General features: G+C 41.1%; 2 protein-coding genes across 7 annotated transcripts; one reads left to right on the forward strand and one right to left on the reverse strand.

The window, feature by feature from the left end:
- Positions 1-44: 44 nt before the first annotated feature.
- msmp1 (microseminoprotein, prostate associated 1) lies at positions 45-8,138 on the reverse strand. Of its 2 annotated transcripts, XM_030430144.1 has the most exons (4): positions 8,026-8,138; positions 2,263-2,670; positions 2,053-2,161; positions 45-795 (listed from the first exon to the last, which is right to left on the reverse strand). In XM_030430144.1, the coding sequence occupies exons 2-4, from the start codon at positions 2,369-2,371 to the stop codon at positions 624-626; spliced, it is 390 nt and encodes a 129-aa protein (XP_030286004.1). In that variant the 5' UTR covers positions 2,372-2,670; positions 8,026-8,138; the 3' UTR covers positions 45-623. The 2 variants fall into 2 exon arrangements, with proteins under 2 accessions (XP_030286004.1, XP_030286003.1); XM_030430143.1 differs by lacking the exon at positions 8,026-8,138 and having other exon boundaries at positions 2,263-2,701.
- On the forward strand, positions 5,533-20,235 carry pik3c3 (phosphatidylinositol 3-kinase, catalytic subunit type 3). 5 transcript variants are annotated; one of them, XR_003985512.1, is made up of 26 exons: positions 5,533-5,946; positions 7,430-7,618; positions 8,088-8,231; positions 8,418-8,547; positions 9,719-9,805; positions 10,670-10,765; positions 10,863-10,934; positions 11,020-11,124; positions 13,767-13,859; positions 13,986-14,171; positions 14,376-14,506; positions 14,898-14,979; positions 15,097-15,164; positions 15,253-15,358; positions 16,157-16,273; positions 16,524-16,655; positions 16,942-17,070; positions 17,292-17,361; positions 18,251-18,315; positions 18,409-18,493; positions 18,578-18,652; positions 18,738-18,906; positions 19,033-19,123; positions 19,482-19,607; positions 19,870-19,994; positions 20,041-20,235. XR_003985512.1 is itself a non-coding variant. In XM_030430137.1 (25 exons), the coding sequence occupies exons 1-25, from the start codon at positions 5,882-5,884 to the stop codon at positions 19,882-19,884; spliced, it is 2,628 nt and encodes an 875-aa protein (XP_030285997.1). In that variant the 5' UTR covers positions 5,533-5,881; the 3' UTR covers positions 19,885-20,235. The 5 variants fall into 5 exon arrangements, 2 of the variants coding, with proteins under 2 accessions (XP_030285997.1, XP_030285999.1); XR_003985511.1 differs by having other exon boundaries at positions 19,870-19,990; XR_003985513.1 differs by having other exon boundaries at positions 19,870-19,970; positions 20,007-20,235.
- The last annotated feature ends 1,988 nt before the right edge of the window (positions 20,236-22,223 follow it).

The raw sequence follows: 22,223 nt of genomic DNA on the forward strand, positions 1-22,223 counted from the left end.
TTGCATGTGAGGAAAATCATTCACAGAATACAGCATAATTTCTCCTAAACAAGACTTTTATTTGGAAGGTAAATGAGTTACAGCAGAGAACAGGTCAGGAATAGTTATACAGTATATATTAATATACGTACAGTATATATTTGCTTATATGTACAATCAGCCGTTATTGGAATAATTAAAGAAATGCCATTTGGCTTCATATAAATGTTCAGAATTGCAGGACGAAAACCTCCCCTAACAATCTGTATTAAAATAAAGTTATGCATCTTCATCTCCTTTTAGTTTGTAGCTCATATCAGATATTTATCAGACAAACAGCCTACTACAAATAACTAACATCGAACATATAATGAAAGTGAAGTTAAATGTAAAGAACACTGATGGCTTACATTTCTAAATGTGTTCATTAGCTGGAAAATACTGCAGTTTTACTCAAATGTTTTCACAGACTCACATTTCACTCACATTTCCTTCATTGGTGACACAATCCAACACTTACAGATGCTTTTTAAAGTTTTATATTCGTATTGTATGTGTATTAAATGGTTACTGGTATTTAACTGTAGTGAGAATTGGTTTCACAGGCAAACATTGAAAAGATAGGTGCTGGTCTGAGTGGTTCTCTACCCCTCCAGCTGTTGCTGCAGCTGAAGCGATCCGTGACTCGGGTCCTTGATCCCGTCACCTGGCATGCAGGGCAGACGAGGGTCGGCCGACTGCACCAGAGACACTCTGCAGGTCACTGGCTCCACCCGCACCTCGCACCACGCAGGGAAATCCACCGGCCGATGCACCCTGGACAGTTATTGAGGTAAGCACTCTTACAACTTGAACACTTTTCCTTACATTTTCCACTTTAAAGGTGGACTGTAAACTCTTAACACTGTTTGACTCAGTCTCTTCTATGGTTCAGCCGTGTCACACAGCAAAGTATCTGCAGGAAAATCAACAACCATCACAGGAGGCGGCAGGCTGTGGTGTTGATCTTCCAAATACTTCAAGAAAAGTGTCTGAGTAAAAGCAGACTGTCCTTGAGCTGTAAATAGTGACATTCATTTATGCAAGCACTGTACTGAAGTAGAAGTAGAAGGTACTTTTTATGTTTTCCCTTATACTTCTACTCAACTGCGAGATTCATCGCAGTTTTACTCCACTATATTTTTTTTACAGTTACGTATAAACACATGATCCCCGAGTGAAATGAAATATGAATCTTTTTTAATCCTAAAACATCACAACAGAACATAGAAACGTTCAACTGAGCCTCGGAAAAGGACCCAAAGTCATACTTGAGTAAAAGTATAGATGTTGCGTTAAAATATATACTTGAGTCAAAGTCTTAAAGTGTCTGATATTAAATGTACTTAACGACTTTACTTTGTTGCTGTAAAACAAATGTCAAAACATTGTCATTGAATGTACCTTTGCGAAATAGTTTAATATCAATCAAATGTTGTTGTCCGGCCATGGTTTTAGCACGATAAAACATTCTAAACATCATCGGAAATCATCAGCTGTACATACAAAGCCAAGCAGCTTTCACATTTAAAAAAAACATTTTTTTTTTAATTTTAAGTATCAAGAGTAATTTTCTGGTAATAAATGTACCTCAATTTAAAAAAAAGAACACGTACATGTATGAGATTATCAGATTTAGTCATACAGCATTTTGGTGCCTCTAAAATTAAATGGAGCTGGAAGTTTAAAGCAGCAGGAAATGGAAATACGCAAGTAAAGTACAAGTACCGTAAAAGTGTACTTAAAAAAGCACTTTGTAGTTTCTGAATCAGCCTTATTTCCCCCTGAAAACAGCTTGTTTATTCAGTGATGAAAAAAAAAAAATCTGACTTTGTATTTTTACCTCAATATTATAAATATCAAAATTCTGAGTTTGAGTTTCTTCTCCAAAACTACATAGTGATCCTTTAAGTACATTTACCCAGTTACATTCCCTCACTGAGTTTAACTACTTTGTGCTGTCCATCTGAAGCCAGCTGCTGTACAGTAACCGTGGGCATCTGGACACCAAACCACTCAGTTTTGTGTACTCACGTCTCGCAGCAACCGACGCCCACAGGGTGCAGACAGGTGCACTGCATGCAGGCGTTGTCCATCCAGGTTTCACCCAGCGAGAACTGCCTCCCCTCGAACACACACAGGGCTGGAACAACACATGGCAATCAAATAGCATACGCTTTTGAATAGAATGTAGATATAAGTGTATATATGTAATATCTAAGAGTTTAGAGCGTGGGGTCTCACCTCTGGAGTCGAAGTGGCACTCCATGGGTGCAGCAGAGCCACCGCTGGTCCACAGAAGAAACCCTACAGCTGCGAGCGCAAAGTTAAGCCCGCTGAGCTCCATCTTCATCTGGTCTGGTCAGCTTCTAGTCCCTCTTCTTCCTTTCCTCACTTATTTATACATCCTGAGGCTTTACGACCGCAGCGCGGAGGTGGGGTCGGCGCCGTCATGTGGCCCACAGGCCTGGCTGAGGAAGGTGTCGGCGGTGCCATCCATTGGGGAATGGGGAGGTGGTGGTTTGTGTGAGGTAAAGAGGAGGGAATCTTGTGTCTTGGCGTTGTGTCGGGCACTCTGGAGATCACCTCGCTGCGCTTCAGCGGGCATGAACCTCTACAGCGATAGAAACAATGACACATCCAATGCGGTGACTAAGAGAGGGAAGGGTAGGAGAGAGGTGAGGTGGAGGGCAGGGGGGGAGAGAGAGGTGACGTCCAAGGAGAGTAGGAGGAAGAGAGAGAGAGGGATGGGGTGGAATTATCAAATGAATGATTCATCACCGTTCAAACTCTCATTTGGCGGAAACTGAAGATGTGACTAACTGATCTATGATAACGCCTAATTAATAGACCTTACGTGCAGTTTCGTCACTATAGTTACCAAATCGCACAGGAGACTAATTAAAGGAAAATAAATCAGTGGAGAAACATCCAGATTCTTCCAAAGAGTCACTAGATGGTTTGATGAGTAAGAAAATGACGTCGCACATCCTACGAATGTCCGATCAGGTTAAGATCTGCAAAAGTCATAGGCCTGGTTGACGATAATGAAGATGTTTTAGAGAGATGCTACAGAATGAGGCTAGCTTGTCTCCCTGTTTATAGTCTTCTTGGTGAGTTAATGTTCTGCTAGCTCCAGCTTTATATTTACAGTACAAAAATGTGAGTGTTGTACATCTTCTCACATAACTCTCTGGAGGAAAGGGAACAAGCTAATTTCCCAAAATGCTTAACCACACCTTTAAGGATTGCTATTGCTGCCATTTCTAATGTCAAGAATGAATCTTCGATTTTAAAGAATAAAACTTGTTAGCACTCAAATACACTGTTTTTGTTCACTAAAACTACCTTAAGAGTTTGGAAACCAACCCTGGACTCACTTTGCACGGCCTGCCATCCACCACAACCACCTTCTTGGTACTCCATTTATATTCAGGCCATTTAGCAGACACTTTTGTCCAAAACGACTTACAGTTATTCATACATACATTCATGGTGGTAGCACAATGGAATTGCAAAATCAACTTAGTAATGTGTAATCTAATTTCTAGAAGACGGGGTTCGAGGATATTTGCTTGTATCCACCATCAGCCCCAGAAATCCGTTAACCATTGGCCTGTAGTTGTGCATTTCTGTGTAATCTTTTTTCTCACAAGTTCATCCCTGGAAAAAAGAAGAGTAAAAATGTCAAAAACAAAAAATGTGATCTGACTTGACAATTCAGCACCGCCTGGGCCATCAAAACATTCGCTCATGTTCTTCCAGTTGTTTGTTATCGGCACCTCGAGGTGCGAGATCATAGGAAAAATCCTCTCAAGCCTCTCACAGGAGGCCCCGCGGCCTTGTAATCTGGAGTTGTACGTGCCTTCTCTCTGGTACCCCAACAGTAGTCAAAGAGTGTTGATAGGTCTCCCTGATCATTCAGGGGTGCTTCATCATTCAGATGACTCACAGTTGCCTCTCTCAAGCTCTACATATTTTGAACGAAGACTTGTTTAAGTTCAAGTACTGTCATTTTTAAATTGAGCAATATACAGGCAGCAATGGTTGGAAGTGGTTTGAGCATTTCAGAGGTAACTTTTGTCCTTCAGTTTAATTAATTCGATGCTGATTCAGAGGATGCAAGATGTTTTAATGGCAGATGTTCTTCCATAAATTCAGCTGGGGTGGTTCTGACCTTTTCCCGTACGACACACTGACAATGAGTTCACAGCATGTTGTCGTCAGCGTTGATGAAAAGGGAGGACCTCATCAAAACAAAAGATGAGGATTTTCCTGTCACACGCCCGCTGCCTTTCACGGGTATGCACTTAATTGGAGACAAGTGCATTTTAATTTAACAAAAGTTAAAGGTGCTGTCGTCAAGTTCGGTGCCTTTAATCTTTAATAAGAGAACTGTTTTGCTGGGACATCCTAATAGTAAATATCTTCCATTGAGAGACACTGTTGCCTGGGAGGCTAGTAAAGTCATGCTGTCAAATGAATTGATATAATGAATTAACATATTGCTGTCTTAGTGAAGAATACATCTTTAACATACACAGTATAATATCATTTTGATATGCTTAATCTATAGTTTCACATTAACTGAAGTGTGTGCATATATATATATATATATATATATATATATATATATATATATATATATATATATATATATATATATATATATATATCCAGTCTTCTCTTTCATTTTCATGGTGAGAGCATATTGTATCCCTCTAATACAGTAGTATTAATATCCAAAAATCCCATCCAATCCTATGATACTCCAAAGCCACACTTTTAAATAAAGCAATTTTGCTTTACAAGCAATATTTTCAGAGGCTCTGGCAACACTCCACAAAATGAAAAAATGAAGTTATCAACACTAATATAATGGACTCATAAACATCTTTACTTTTAAAGTGGGCAGTCATTTTCCAAAATTACAGTTTTAATTACATCCATCACTACACACAGAACATCCATAATTTATTTATGTCCTTTGATATATTGTTTACATTTATCTAACATATTTATACAATAGCATGTTAACTTTTCTCACATTATGAACGTTATGAGTCTTAATTCGTAGATAAAGTATTTTCTCAAGATAACAAGATAAATTAATTCATTATCATGGGAAATATCTGCTTTCTTAGGTCAATAAAACACATTATTAACTCTTAAAAGTAAGAAAACAGCATTAAAAAATAACTGCAAGCATGGCATTCCTTGGCTTCCGCACTCTACATAATATGAATTTTAAATGACTGTATTAAATTGTAAAACTTTATTACCTCAAAGACTGTATTCATATTAGTAACAAACACTGCATTATAGTACATTATGTTCATACATCATAATATTTGTAATCGCTAAAATAGTTAAATGTCAACATTACAGTCTTGGCTGGACTGTCCCTTTAAGAAGCATGCGGTAAACCCGCCTCTTCTGTACTTCCTCTTTGCTTCCACCAGACTCGATCAATCAATACGCGATACAACGATTGTCCACTGTGTTTCGTCAATCTTACTGCATCGATAATCGACTACTTTAGCCGGGCTGTGGATGTCGGTTAGTGCTGTGTTGTTGTGTCGCTATCAAAAACATCAAATCATGCCCGGTGACACCGCCGTTAAAATAATGTCTTTACCGTGAATACAGGCACTCAAAGTTATCTTTTAAGACGTGTGTGGAGACTGATAACGTCGCTGTCCGTGTACGCAGTGCTATTAAACAGGCTTCTGGGGAGTGTTGTTGTTCTGAGCCGAGGCCTTGTCGCAAACCCAACCGCTCGCAAAGTCTCAGATAACCGTCCGGGATTTCATGTTGAAGTCGTCAGGGTTCTGGGTCGAATTTAGTGTTTTCCCGTCGGAAGATGGAAACTGATAAATTCAACTATGTCTACAGCTGTGATATGGACATCAACGTTCAACTTAAGATGTAAGTTTTGTACTCAACGGGTCGCTTTTGATCAAGTGGTGTAACTAATCTATCTTGTGACTTGACAGGATGCTTGCTATGTTTGCTATATGTGTGTGTGTGTGTGTGTTTCTCTCACTTGAACTTTAAACTATTTCATAATGTAATGTTTATCTATGACATTTTAATAAGTGTAACTCCCAGAGTGTTTTGTTAAACTGTGTTCGGGGATTTATTCGAGAGCCCAACCGATGTTCGTCGGTTGATTTTCGGCCGATATCAGTATCGATGTATCAGTTACCAGATATGAACCAATATTGAAACGTGTTTAAGACATTTTATTGCATACAAAGACGCTTTGGCCAATTTATAAGTAATACATTCCCAGTAAAGCTATGTTAGTTCTGACAATAACGTGCATGCTAAACCGAAACCTGTCCTGCCTCCTTTACAAATCTTTGTCACGTGTTTTTGATAACCACGTTTTAGAGATTATTGCATAAATGTGTGTATAGCAGCTGATTTAGCAATACTGCTAACAGTTTCACCCCCAAAAATCAAGTATCAAATTGCCAAGTAGTGATCTGTGTGTCCATGGACAGAATGATAATATCCAACAATTTGGATTGGATTGATGACTATTGATGTTACTCATTTAGTCAAAAAATAAGGTTTTGCCAATTGACAGCATGTGGTTGACTAAAGAAGTATACAGGATTCTACATTGAAGATGTCGCTCTTGGCCTAATACATAGCTTAATTGATACTAAATATAGCATGTAGTTGTACAGCACCACAGCTGGAGCCGTGTGTTCAAAATGATTTTGACGTGGTTTAGTATTTTTACTTCATAACTGGTTATTTATTCAACTTAAAATACATTTCTAAAAATCTCATCATAATTAAGTGATTCCATTTAACCAATTGTTATACCCTCTTGCAAAACTTTTTTGATGTTGATGTATTGCTGTATTGCTGATGAATTGTGATGCTTTACTTCCATTGCGTTTTGTTTCTTGTCTTTATCGGTTTGATGATGAAAAAGTTCCATCACTGTTGGAACAATAATGTTACTAAACGCAATCCACTGATTTGACTGAAGTAGAGTAACATTTCGTCTAATCGTTGTCAAACGTTGTTGTCAAATCGTTCTATACTTCACCATGACTAAAGGAGCAAGCTCTTTTGAAAGCTCTCAAAGCACAGTTGTCTCTTTGTTACAATCATGTGCAAAGCTCATGAGTCTGATTATTGCATCATAATGGTCTTATTGATTAAGGATCTGTGAGCTAGCTTTTCACCAGTCATGAAATCGACTCAGAGCATGTGTCAATTTTAAAGAGGAAACATCTTAAAAACACAGACCTTCAGAGAAAGAACATGACAAACTTTGACTTATTTATGGAGCGGGCAAGTTGCAACGCTCTAGGATTACATCGGGAAACAATAAACTTTTTTCTCCCCCTTTTCACCTTGTCATTTTGTCTCTTCTCTCCTCTTCCAGAGGCAGTTTGGAGGGAAAGCGAGAGCAGAAGAGCTACAAAGCACTGCTCGAAGACCCCATGCTGCGGTTCTCCGGCCTCTACCAGGAGAACTGCTCGGACCTCTATGTCACCTGTCAGGTGTTTGCTGAAGGAAAACCTCTCGCCCTGCCCGTTCGCACCTCGTACAAAGCGTTCAGCACACGTTGGAAGTGAGTATCGAACAGTCTCTTTCCACGTGTTTCCTCTCCGGAGCTGGCGATCCTTTTATCTTTTAGATTTGTTTGTTCATATGACTTTTAGTCTCAACTTTGAAGCAGGAATGCAGTGAAGAACTTAGGAAGTATACTGGAGCTTCGAGTACATGCCCTTCCCTGTCTACATTTTCAGGCACTACACTATATTTTCTGGCACTACTGCTTCAAATGAAGCAAACATTCCCTCCTAAATTAGATCAAATCTATTTATTAGAATATTTTCACCACAAATAATGACTCTGCCTCTCAGTATGCTTGATGTTTTTCCCTCTTCAGAGCTAAAGAATTACAAAAGTCCTTTAAAGAAGAGCAAATCCTTATTCCTATAGCTTAAAAAAGAATAAAGTTTCTGTTCTTCAGACCTTTTTCTCCTGTTCCGCTTTATGTACTCTCTCTCCATCCCCTCTCCTGCTGTCCCGTGCAGCTGGAACGAGTGGCTGCGGCTGCCAGTCAAGTACCCAGACCTTCCCCAGAGTGCCCAGGTTGCTCTCACAGTGTGGGACATCTATGGACCCGGCAGAGCCGTCCCCGTCGGTGGAACCACTGTCACCCTGTTCGGCAAATATGGGTGAGTCTAACCTCTCATTACAACTTGTTCTTTTTTTAGGGTTAGTATTTTAAAACTTTTATTGGGTTTTGCGAAAACATACAATTGTGTCATAAGAGCACTTTTGCAAAAGTGAAATGTTTAGTAGTTACAACAAACATGACACATAGGCCAAAAATCACAATACAACTTCCTGCCTTCTTATAGTATGTTCCGGCAAGGGATGCACGACCTGAAGGTTTGGCCGGGTGTGGAGGGGGACGGAGGGGAGCCCACCACCACACCAGGACGCACCAGCAGCAGCTTGACGGAGGACCAGATGGGCAGACTCGCCAAGGTATGATACAGCATGTGTGTGGACAGGACGCAATTGGAGGGAGAGAGTACTGGTGTAGGATAAGAGGAGGGCTGGGTAGGATGAAGAGGAGCTGAGAGAAAGGATGGAACATTATGTGTGTGTGTGTGTGTGTGTGTGTGTCTGTGTGTGTGTGTTGGACAAATAGCGAAACCCTCCGATACGTGTCTAAACCATCATCTGTTCCAGGGCCCTGACCTGGAGGTACTCAGTGATGTGAGTACGAGTGGAGGCGTTAGTGCTGGCAGAATGTGTGTGTATATGTGTGAAGAAGGCCTCGGTCCAAACATGTGTTTTCAAATAAATTTCAATATCTTCTTTTCACATCAGAACAATTCAGACTGTATCAGGAACGTTCTAATTCAAAAGAAATGTCCTTCATCTATTATTTCCCTGAACACTTTGCATTGTTCTATGTGGGAAACCTGCGTGTTGTATAAACCCGGTCACGGCATTTACAAGTACATTTGGACCCAGGTTTTGGTGTGAACACCTGTCTGTGAAGGTCTACGGCTGCGTTCTTTAAAGCATCACACACATTTGTATTTGAAGTGGTCTGCTGTTGCCATATCTTAGTAAGATAATTTGTGTAAGTGTGTGTGCATGATTTTCTTGTTAAGAAAAAGTTGTTTGTCAACTTGGTGCAGCTTTTTGGAATATTTCATGGAGCATTGGGGACTTCATGTCATTTCAGCATCATCTGATTGGATTGTTTTGTTTTTTGTTTTTTTTTATCAATTCCAAGACAAACGTATCAGTTCTTACATTCTTTTATTAATCCTGAGTGCCGTTGACTTGGTCACATCACGTTTTTTTTTTCTATGCTGCTACCAGTTTATGTTTTGTTTTAAAGAGTGAGTACTAATTCTAACCAGCTGACATGTTCATGGCCAAGTGTGTGCTCACATTCCCGACACCCACACTGACTGATGACTGGACTGGCTGCTGAGTGTGTGAGCGGAGATGCTGGATTGGCTGCTGCCACTGGATTTGTGCATGACTGGTCGAGCTGTTTGCACATCAGCCACCATGCTGTGACTAGTTCTGCTGCAACAGAACCTCTACCTCCGTACTTTCCTGTATCATGTTAAACCCCTTTTTCATTTATCTTGTTTCCCAACCCTCTTTACTCCTCCTTCGTCTCTCCATCCAGCTGACAAAGGCCCATCGGCAGGGCCACATGGTGAAGGTTGACTGGCTGGATCGTCTGACCTTCAGAGAGATTGAGATGATCAACGAGGTGAGCTGGTTTCAAAACCGCTTTTGTTTATTTTGTGGAAAAGGCCACTCTGATCCAGACTGGAATATGTCAACAAATGTCAGCTTGATTGCTTTGACGTTTTGTTCAGAAATTCATGGTGCCCAGAGGATAAATGCTGATTTTGTTGATCCTCTGGTGCCATTATTATGAGGTTGACACTCGTGGTTTTGAGTGCAATATCTTACCAACTATTGGATGGATTGACTTTAAAAAGTGGTAACATCATTCATGTTCCCTTCAGGAAAATTCTGTCATCTCTGATAAGCCCTTAGCTTTTAATCTAGCACCATTATCAAGTCAAAATTTGAATTTGCACCATGCTTTAGTTCATGACCAAATACTGACATTACTCAAGTGAGCTGTCCTTTTTTGTTTAGTGCTTGTTAGCAAATGTTAGCATGCTAACATGCTAAACTAATGTGGTGAAAATGGGTCAACGTTTACCCCCCAAACATCAGCATGTTTGTACTGTCTTAGTTAGCCTGTTAGAATGCTGACATCAGCATTTAGACACATTTAGCAACTATTTGGTGAACATAGTGGAAGATATAGAAGGGAAAGAGGAAGATATTTCCCTCAGGAGATGGTAGAGAACAAAAATTGGCTAAAATAGAATGGAATCGACTTAATATGCACCAGGTGGCCACAGACATGACTTCGAATTAATGATTATGTTGCCACATTACTGCAGGATGTGTGAATAAGCAACTTTTTTGCCAACAAGTTTGCATCACAAATGTATGATACTGTATATGTAAATGTTGTTTTTGCAAGATGTTACTGCAGGTTGAATTGCAGATCATCTTTTTGTAAGTATTTGTTGTCTTTGTTGTGTTTCTGCAGAGTGAGAAACGCAGCTCTAACTTCATGTACCTCATGGTGGAGTTCCCACGTGTCAAAACAAACGACAAGGAGTACAGCATTGTCTATTATGAAAAGGTATTTTCATATTAGTATTCACATAACTCATCTTGTGTATATTAATATTGTGATATCGGTTAACTGATTGATGTATTTCCCTTTTGTTCCCCCTCAGGATGGAGACGATTCATCCCCCGTCCTTACCAGCTGCGACATCGTCAAAGTTCCTGACCCGCAGATGGGAATGGTGAGACGACACGCACACACAGTAACACACTAACATTTTAGAACAATGAGTTAACAGAATCTTCCGATTCATGGTCTGTCTACAGGAAAACCTGGTTGAGAGCAAGCATCACAAACTGGCTCGTAGCCTCCGCAGCGGACCGTCGGATCACGACCTGAAGCCCAACGCTGCCACGCGGGACCAGCTTAATGTAAGTAACCAGCAGCATACTTTTATTTAGGGTCTGTAAATTCTCAGATCCAACAAGAAGTATGAAGTCTCGTTCAAGAGCAGCTGCCACAGTGCTTTAAAATAATACAGATTTATAATGTTTGAAAACAAGAAGAGTAAAAGCAACATAAAAGATACAAAATTAGTAATATTTCATGTGTCCACAGATCCAAAGTTTCACTCTCCTTTAGTTTACAGGTTTCCTACACCGTAAGGAAAAACTATGGAATTTGATTTAAGTGACTTTCAACTCTGTTTTGAAGTGTTTCAAAAAAGAAAAGAAAGTATGGAAATATTCCAAAAAACGTACATGTTCCTTAACACCTAGCTATTTCACCTCAGATGTCTAATAAATGTTCTCAAAAGTCCAGGAAAACTGAGTCTGGAAAAGTGTGGAATCTTGCCATGGAAAGTCAGTCAGTAGGAGACCACCTGTTACACTGATATTCCAAAAAACCCTTGTCAGTATACTGCTAAACTAGTCTATAAATGATGCTGAGTGCCACATTGTTTTTATTGAATAACAGCAGAAGAGGAAGTGTTGAGGAAATCTAGGAAGTCAATTAGATAATATGGAATAAAATTGTAGAAAATAGTTATTGAGTAACAAATATGCACTTTATTAGTATCAAATGTATTTATTTATTTATTTATTTATTTATTTATTTATGTTGTTGTTGTTGTTGTTGTTGTTGTTGTTGTTTATTTCGGGGGCATGTCAATTCATAAACATCACATTTCATCATTGTTCAAATAATACAATACACATGGCCGAAAGGGAAAAGCGGGAGAAGCCAAAGCTTATCAAGTCTTCATCCTGATCTTTTCTTGTCATTTGCATTTTACATTTTCTTTTCTTTTTTTTTCCAACTTCTTTTGTTATGACCTTTGACAAAACATATTACAGCAGTAGCATACAGAGCTGAATTCAAGCTCTAGACAGTACATACAGATTACATGTGTGTCTACTGTTGTGTGCCGATTTACAGGGCTAGTTGAGTTCTTCACAGCTCAGAAGAACTTGTGATAACTCACAGTAGTGTCACAGTGTTCGTACCTAAGTTATCTCACATTGTTGATACACATTATAACAACATCCTGCCATGTACAACTGGCATTGGCCTTGGACCATACAATTTTCTCAGGTTCAACTTATTGTTTGGGTACAAATGGTATTTGTTATGCTCACATGCCGTCTCAACACAGTGTCTGCACAGTGTCTGTTGATTCGTGCCTCTGACCTTTATCAACCCTCCTGTATTGATCTGTACTGATCAACGATTGAATGTACATACTTTTTCTTGAAGCCACTTAGTGTTGCTGATTTTTTGACATCTTCTTCTAGCACATTCCATTGTTTAACACCTTTGACCGATAAAGAAAAGGATTTTAACGTAGTTCGTACTTTACTTTGCCTGAAAATCATGTTCCCTCTGAGATTGTGTCTCTCCTCTCTGTCTAGGAAGAGTATTTGCAAATTATGAGGGAGGCTTTTGTTAGCAGCCTTGTACATCATTTGTAGTGTGCGATAGTTTATTAAGTCATATAGTTTAAGTATTCTTGATTCAATAAATAACTGATTTGTGTGTGCCCTATAGTTGGCATAATGTAAGATTCTCAAAGCTCTTTTTTGGAGTATTAACAAAGGCTGTGTGGAGCCTTTATATGTGTGTCCCCACACCTTTGCACAGTATTGCAGGTGTGGAGAGACGAGTGCACAGTACAACAGATGAAGTGCTTTTTGATTTAATATTTTTTGTGCTTTCCAGAGTATGGACACACTCCTGGCCAACTTCAAATTATTGGTTAAATAAAGAGCTCTGGTGTTTTGTTTATGTGCTCACTGGGGGTTTTACAGATGCTTTGACTGTAACTCGGCACGGGACTAGAACTAACTGTTTGAACATTCTCAGCTATAAATACTTGAGGATCCTTTCTGTGGTTGTGACGCCCAGTTAAAGTTCTTTGATTCTCAGAATAAAAGAAGGACATCACAGCATTTTACTTTGCAGAAAAAAAGCTGTAATTTATTCAAACACATACAGCATCTGTCTTTTCCCTTTATTCCCGATAAGCTTTATTTTTGTTGTTTTTTTTATTATTAAGTGATGTAGCACAAAACAAGTGAGAGGCATGACGGGAGCGACGCTATATGGGGGGGAAACAGACAAAAAAACAATTGGGACTGGAAGACGAGACAAGACAAATGAACAAACAACCGGGTAGAAATCGCACAACGGCACGTCGCATTGTACGTCGAGGGTGTTGAAGGCCGGTTGTTGTGTGTGTTTCTGACGTGGCAGAGGGGAGAGAGAGCGAGAGAGAGAAGGGAGGGGAGAGGGAATTCAGATGAGCCAGGGGGTATCTATTCTCCGTATAATTTGTCCACGGAGATTACAGCTTTTTTTCCTCTTGCATCACTTGTTTCCGGATTGGGTGTAGCTGTTTGCGTCTTCGCATGATTTCTTTTGGGTATTGATCATTGAGTCCAATTTCCGTTGATTTGAGCCGCCTGCCCTGTAGCTGAACCCGATCGTTCTGTTTGCAACGCTCGAATTTGGCGACGATTGGACACGGACGGGTGTTTACTCGATTTCTGTGTTCATCTGTATGCACCGACAGATCATCGTGAGCTACCCTCCAACCAAGCAGCTGAGCTCCGAAGAACAGGACCTGGTGTGGAAGTTCAGATACTACCTCACCACACAGGAGAAGGTGGGTGGGATATGACACGTGACATGATATTTATGCGCCTCTCCACCATAAACAAAGCGACTCAGGTTACAATCTCAGCCCTCAAAGATAAGAAACATCCTCCTCCTTCTCCTCCTCTCGCTACAGGCCCTGACGAAGTTCCTCAAGTGTGTGAACTGGGATCTGCCCCAGGAGGCCAAGCAGGCTCTGGAGCTGCTGGGGAAGTGGAGGCCGATGGATGTGGAGGACTCACTGGAGCTGCTGTCCTCCCAGTTCACCAACCCGACGGTCAGACGCTACGCTGTGGCGCGCCTGCAGCAGGCAGATGATGAGGTAGGCGTCGGAAGATCTGTGTGTGGGCAGAAAAGTTTTTAGTCTCCCATTCCAAAGTTGATCCAAATCCTTCAACAAAAGAGAATTATTTAGAAACTACTCTCTAAATCTGAACAAAATGATCCCTCTGCTTAACATCCAAACTATGAACTACTTTGGAAAGAAACCATCAGCCTAATTATCCCCCTCTCCTCCTCTCTCTAGGACCTGCTGATGTATCTTCTCCAGCTCGTCCAGGCGCTCAAGTATGAAAACTTCAGCGACATTCAGGGAGGCCTGGAGCCAGGCAGCAAGAGAGACAGCCAGGGGCTTTCAGATGACTCGTCAATGGACAGGTCAGTAACTTGGATGAGAAGTCAGAACAGCTACTCCGGCTGCGGATCGTAAATAAGTCAACACTGAGCGCAGCGGTGACAGAAGCAAAGGCACACATGGAGGCTCTCTTGTGGTCTGTTGATGAGTTGTAGCTGGATCTAAATTTATCTCAGAAACTCTCAGTGGTTGGGTGAGGGCTTGCTGCTTTGTGGAATTTGATTATTTTTCTTTCAGTAGCCGGAATGAATTCTTAGGCTGTTATGATTTTACTGGTGTAACTCCAGAATCTCGGGGCTGTCAGCTGGAGGCGCTGACTAAACCTTATTGATCACACCATCAGATTGAGTGAAATTTGACCTGTGTTTTTAACTGCCATCACCTCTGACTGTTAATGATTGTCTCTTTCTGTAGTTCCCAGATCCTGTCTGGCACATCTGGACCCTCTGCGGCACCTCAGAAAGGCAAGGAAGGAGCCGACAGCGAGAATCTTGAGGTACGAAACACTAAATGTCACTGAAAAGAAAACAGTTTTGAAAAGAAAAAAACAGTTTGAAACTATGCTAATCCTCACATGCCACATTGACAAATTGTCAATTGTGTCTCTTTGCAGCAGGACCTGTGCACCTTCCTCATCTCCCGTGCTTGCAAGAACTCTACACTTGCCAACTATTTGTACTGGTGAGTACGATTCAGAGCAACTCAGAGACTGAAAATGTCTTCTTTTTTTTTGTTTCTGTCAGTTAAACCTGTGTGTCATCTTCCTCAGGTATGTGATTGTGGAGTGTGAGGATCAGGACACCCAGCAGAGAGATCCAAAGACCCACGAGATGTACCTGAACGTGATGAGGAGGTTCAGTCAGGCTTTACTCAAGGTCAGGAACGTTGCACTGCTCAGTCGCTTAGAAGATATTGATGGTCATTGGCCAATTTACTTACAAATATAACTGGTTATATTATGAAGTATGCTGCCATAGTGTCTGCACTCCACATATCCCTAAACAGTTTAGCACAATAACTAAAGCACTTTGAATACATTTTTATTTGAAATATAGTTTACTGATAACTCCTATTTCATAGTGAGTTTTACTGTAATAAGAGTAGGGTGTGTGCCACATTTTGCCGTATCCATACAAAACTGAAATGTCACTATAAGTAAGTCTTTGTACGAATAAAAAAAAAAAAACACATGCGCAAATGCAAATTAATGAGCCTGAGATAAACCTTTTGGTGTGGTTATGCTGCCTCCGGACCACAGGGCGACTGATACAGATGTGTAATGGAGGCTGACGTATCTACTTCCGTTAGCATGCTAATCAGCTAGTCCTGTCCCATCGCAGCTCAAGCCACTGTACTTGCTGTGTAAACACCAACACTAGTTCACTAGTTCTCTGAACATCCCAGTCCCGACCGCTAGCTGCGCGGCTAACTGAGCATACTAGCTAACGGCAGCTACAGTCAGCAGCAGTTAGCGGTTACTCTAATAATTTGCTGCCCTGTGATTTGTAATGAGTATGAATTCAATTGGAACACTAATAAGCATGTTTCCCAAAATGTCAGACCTTGATATTTTTTCATTGTTCATGTGAATTGCAGTATCACTCTCAATGAACTATTGAACTGCTCTTTGTCACTTCCCTTTCTAACGCACACACTTCCTGTCCCCCTCCAAGGGCGATAAGAGCGTGAGGGTGATGCGGTCGCTGTTGGCCGCCCAGCAGACGTTTGTCGACAGGCTGGTGCAGCTGATGAAAGCTGTGCAGAGGGAGAGCGGAAACCGCAAGAAGAAGGTAAGAACAGGATACACTTGCAAACACAACCGCTGAACATCTACAGTGCTTTCTCTGATTTACTTGATTAAATAATGAAGTCTGTCTGTCGGCATTCTATCAGACATGCTTTCCATACAGCTAATTTTGTGTTTTTCATTGATTCTGGCAGTCGATCTTTATGCACATGAACACACAGTTGTGTTAACAGCAGCCTCCCTTCCTGTGTGTGTGCGTGTGCGTGTGCGTGCGTGTGCGTGCGTTTGTGCAGACAGAGCGGCTGCAGGCTCTGCTTGCTGACAACGAGAAGGTGAATCTTTCAGAGATAGAGCCCATTCCTCTTCCTCTGGAGCCTCAGATCAGGATCAGAGGCATCGTCCCTGAGACAGCCACACTCTTCAAGGTACAGGAAAAACTAACTTTCCTCCTCATGAATCACTTTCTGATCTTCTTTGCAACTTAACAATCAGTGAATACAGAGGCAAGCACTAGCAGACTACTTTGATTTCTTAAGATTCTTGCTTTGTTCTGCTTTACTGATCTGTGTGACACATGGTTCACAAGTCTTTTTCCTCTGTGTGTGTGTGTGTGTGTGTGTGTGTGTGTGTGTGTGTGTGTGTGTGTGTGTGTGTGTGTGTGTGTGTGTGTGTGTGTTTGTGTTTGTGTGTGTGCGCGCATGCGTGCGTCAGAGTGCTCTGATGCCCGCCAAGCTGATCTTCAAAGCCGAGGACGGAGCCATGTACCCAGTTATCTTCAAACATGGAGATGACCTGAGACAGGATCAGCTCATCCTTCAGATCATCTCTCTCATGGACAAAGTAAGAGTAACATAGAGTCTTTGGCTTTTCTTCTCTACTATAAAAATTTCTTCTGCTGACAAAATGGTTACAGTACAGTAGAGTTGCTCCTCTGGCTTTATACTATTGAAGGTCCAGCACATTTTTTCTTGACGAATAATGCCACAGAAAATACAGTTTTTGCTTCCCTTAGCTCTTCTCATAATGTTGTAAAATCCTTTTTTTTTTTTTTTTGCATACAGCTGCTGAGGAAGGAGAATTTGGACCTGAAGTTGACGCCTTATAAAGTATTGGCCACCAGCACCAAGCACGGTAAGAAGGCGTGACCGCTCAGTTAGGACTGAACTTGGTGTTAGTTTTTACATTTTGAGCTTAAAAGCTTGAGTGAATGTTGTCATGTATTTAAACATCAATAGGGAGGTTTGAAACTGGCAAATTAAAAAAAACAAATAATCATCAACTTAAGAATTCTATTTTAAATAGGTCTACATGTACAAAATCCTGAATTTGAATGAAGTGATTCATCAGATTGTGTGGAGCGTCAAACACATCTAGAGACTGATTTTTATTTATTAAATGTTTTACTTATACTATAATAGTGTTAATGCAAAAAAATATCTTTTATAATCATTATTATGTTTGGTTTTTTTTGAAAGGCTTAACAGTGTTAAAACCAACAAATACGGATAGAAGGATAATAAATCATTAGATAAAAACATGTTGCAGATTAAGTGATTTATTACATCTCTCTTCTTTCAATACATTTTAATTTGGGGCTTTACAGGATTTTGTAGTTATTGGAATTATTTGGATCACACTAGTCAAAAACAATCATACGCAGCCACGACTGGAATCCAATTCTACTAATAGTTTAATACCAGCATGATATTAGCAAAGCTTCAACTTTATCTGCAGCTGTGCAGAATTACTGGCTTCAAACAGAATTAATAGGCATACAAAAACAAAAGCTCCACCGCATTCGAATGTCAGCGTTTTGAATGAAGCTTCAAACTATTCAGCACAACCTACTCTCGTTACTTTGGTAGATAATAGGCAAAATAAGTACACATACAGGTTTTATTTTCTAATTCAGTTGAAATAAAGAATCTCTTTGTGAAGGATAACTCACAAAAACATCACATTTAGTTCCTGAAAGAACAATTTGAAAAAGTCTTACCAAAACTTACCCTTCTTGTTGCAGGTTTTATGCAGTTCGTTCAGTCTGTGCCTGTAGCTGAAGTCCTGGCTACTGAAGGAAACATCCAGGTGAGTAGAAGCAACCCGGGACACTGCTGACATGGAGTTCTAGCTGACACACAGTGTGACCTGTCCTTGTAATCACTTCACATGTCTCAACAGAGCTTCTTCAGGAAGCATGCACCAAGTGAAAAAGGACCCTACGGCATCAGCTCGGAGGTGATGGACACCTACGTCAAGAGCTGCGGTGAGTCGGTTTTAACAGATAATCCGCAGGTATGCTCCACCTGTAGGTGATCCCAGCAGTTTAACCAATGTTGTCTCCCTCCAGCTGGTTACTGCGTCATCACCTACATCCTGGGAGTAGGAGACAGACACTTGGACAACCTGCTGCTGACAAAGACCGGTGAGGCGGACATGTTCCTTTTAGACTCTTGTAAATTAACATCCGGGATTATGGAGCGCTCTCAAAATATTATCTTCTCCTCCAGGGAAGCTCTTCCACATCGACTTCGGCTACATCCTGGGTCGGGATCCCAAACCGCTGCCTCCACCCATGAAGCTGAGCAAAGAGATGGTGGAGGGGATGGGGGGCATGCAGAGTGAGCAGTACCAGGAGTTCAGGAAGCAGTGCTACACCGCCTTCCTGCACCTCAGGAGGCAAGAGACCAGATACAGCAGTGAAGAGAAATAACTGTTTTCATGTCGAGAGGAGTCGTGACTTTAATCTTTAATCTCCCTTACATATTTAATCGTAAAATATCCTCCTTCCCTCAAATTCTTCAGATACTCCAACCTGATCCTGAATCTGTTCTCACTCATGGTGGATGCCAATATTCCTGACATCGCCCTGGAGCCTGATAAGACTGTTAAGAAGGTAAGTGTGTTATCTCAGCGGGGTGTAAGCCTGTCTGTGTCCACAGCTAGACTTCCGTTCTGCCAAATATTAATCTATGAGTCTATGTTCAAGGACCTCTTGTGATTACCTCATTTCACCGTCCTTTGTTTTAGCCATACACACCAGGTGCAGATGTGCACTCTTTTTTATTGTTACTGGAAGGCGATCTCACCACAACAAATACCACAATTATTATTATTTTTTTTTTCGATAATTGGGGTTTGATATATTGAGGCACTTCAGATGGGAGCCAAGTAATAACCCTGTCATATCTTGAATAATGTTAAATTCATGTACCTGTGATTGGGCGTGTGAGTGATGAGTTTTCTGCCTCCAGGTGCAGGACAAGTTCAGATTGGACCTGTCGGACGAGGAGGCGGTTCATTACATGCAGAGTCTGATTGATGAGAGTGTGGGCGCTCTGTTTGCCGCTGTGGTCGAGCAGATACACAAGTTTGCTCAGGTACTTGGACGCAAACACACCACATACTTAAACAACCCTTTGGGGATTGATTTGCTTATTGACTTGTTGCACATTTCTGGGATGGGTCTGATCGGTCTAGAGCAGGTTTCTTCTCCAGTTGATTTGAACTCTTCGATAAAATTACTGCCTTTTAATTATGAAAAAAAAAAAAACATTTGGTGTGCTTTTATAACATGTTATATAGTTAACTGCTCTCTTTTTTAGTTGAATCTAAGTATCTGATCTGTTCCTATCTGTTCAGTACTGGCGCAGATGAGCAGAACCACTGCTGAGACGAGGCTGAACTGGATCGAACGTGTGCAGCAAAAAACAGTATCGTGCGGCTCTGACCCGACTGACACCGTGTGTGTGTGTGTGTGTGTGTGTGTGTGTGTGTGTGTGTGTGTGTGTGTGTGTGTGTGTGTGTGTGTATGTGTGAGAGTGAGGATGAAAGACAGAAACCCAATGACACTGTTAAAAGGCCAAGAATGCACTGCCAACCTTTACTGCAAGATGGCTAAACAGGGACATGGACGTCTTTGTTTGCTTCTGTATATATAATGTATATTAATTATTAAATGAATGAATGACATGTATGGCCAAATAAAAGATTGTTCATACAAATAAACGCACCGGCCGTTTGTGTTTCCCTTCAGGCAGCGTGAGTTTTTCATCATTTTAGCCCTAAAAAGTGCTGCTATGCAGCGTTTATGGCGCGCAACATGTTTCTTAATTGAGCATTGCTGACCATCTGTGGACGGTCATACGGTCGATGCTGGGGGTAGAAACAAGTCGAACCCCCGGAGGGCGGGTGAGTCACCGAGCGAGTGACTAAGCATTTCCTGCAAGAGAATAGAAAGACGTGAAATTCAGGTCAGTTCGTGTGGTTTCAAGAGTAAACTATACATTTCTGTGGAATTGCTTATACACTCAATAGAACAAAGGCATCAGCATCTAAAATGGCACCTTTTGAACAAATTTTCTGGAAAATACCCAGCTGTGGCGGGCAAAATATATGGATGCAGCTTTAACTGGTTTCAAATGTGTACAGTGAGCGCGCAATAAAGTTAAATATTAATAATAAACATAATAACCCGTCTGTGGCGCAATAGTATGAACATAAGGGCATTCGTCTTGTTCTATTTGATGTATTTAATTGTGTGACTTAAAGGTAGAATAACCACCAAGTCACATAAAAACCACTGATTTTTTTCTTCCCAATCATGATTTGAGTTAGCTGAGCTGCTCTTTTCAAACTATATGTCAAACAAACTGAATACCCAACATGTCCGATCATTAAAATGGATATTTTTCATCCACAGGTTTCGACTAAAATGAGCTGGTTATCTGTCATTGAATGGCAGAGATTGTATCCTCAACAGCGATAGCCAACATCTTAAGCCTCGATTCACTTTTACCATTCTGTTGTCAAGAATTTTCAATCTAATAGGTGTGCAAATCTTTGGAATAAACATCCTCCTCCCTATCATCAGTGTGAATGGTGAGTTTCAAGTGCACCGATCATGATAGAAATTCTAAGAAGTCAAGAAAGAAGCCTAACCAGGTCACCACAGGAATCAATGAGCTTTAACTACAAGACATCGTGTGCCAAAGTACACTCGCAGCCAGAGGATATTTTCAGGAAAAAGACGGCAAAGAGCAGGAAATTAAATCAAAAAAAAAAAAAAGGTTGGATGTGTATCTGGCAGCTCGACTGTTGTGTAATCAGGTGCTCCTTTCACACAAGCCAGCTTCTCATTTTCATGCATTAATCATCCCTCCACAATGTAAGCACTGTGCTTTTTAATAATAATAATTTTAAAAAAGCCATGTACCGTGGCTTTGGATCACCCTCCAGGGTCACTGTGGACTCTGGAGAAGGTGGAAAGGGAAAACAAACAATGCTGGACGGCCAAACCCCCAAGGCTCCCCCAATGTTGCGTAAAGAATGCAACACCAGCGAAAACAGAAGTCAGGAGAGTGAGATGTCAAGATGTTCCTTGTGTTCACTCAAGGAGGCGGAGTGAGGCGTCCGTCACGGTCAGGAGGGCGGCGGTGGGGCAACTGTGAGTCAGAAACATTGCTGTTATCGCTGGGGAAGGAGCTGATGGCTGCACGTGGGGGGTCAGATGTTTTCTTAGTTCTTGTTTATGGTTTGGACTGAACTGTCGAGCGGCCGAGGGGGGAAGAACCGCAACCAGATTTAGCCTTTTTTTTCACTGAATCATTGGTACGAGCGCAGAAAAAACAGCTCCTTTTGGACTTTTTTAGATAAACTGTTTCAGCTTCATTGGTGATCCTCACTCACCAGCTCATTCTCCGACCCCTCTGACTCACATCTGACAAGCTCTCAGAGGAATGTGCTTATATGGTTACAAAAAATTCCGGGTTGGGGGGGCACATCACACTTCTATCGCTCGATGACAGACTTATATGTTCAAGGTCAATAAGGGGTTCAATTAGTTAGTCGTGACCCTTGGCCTCATCATCTTCGTTCAGCTTCCTAATAATGGACCCCATTCAAGTCACAACCGCATCTCCAGAGCTGGAAGATGGGAGACATTTAAAGCACAGTCTGGCTTACTGACCTTTAGGGGTCGTTATTTTGATTATCGA

This window comes from Sparus aurata, chromosome 10 (genome assembly GCF_900880675.1).
Source record: "Sparus aurata chromosome 10, fSpaAur1.1, whole genome shotgun sequence".
Lineage (NCBI taxonomy): Eukaryota > Metazoa > Chordata > Actinopteri > Spariformes > Sparidae > Sparus > Sparus aurata.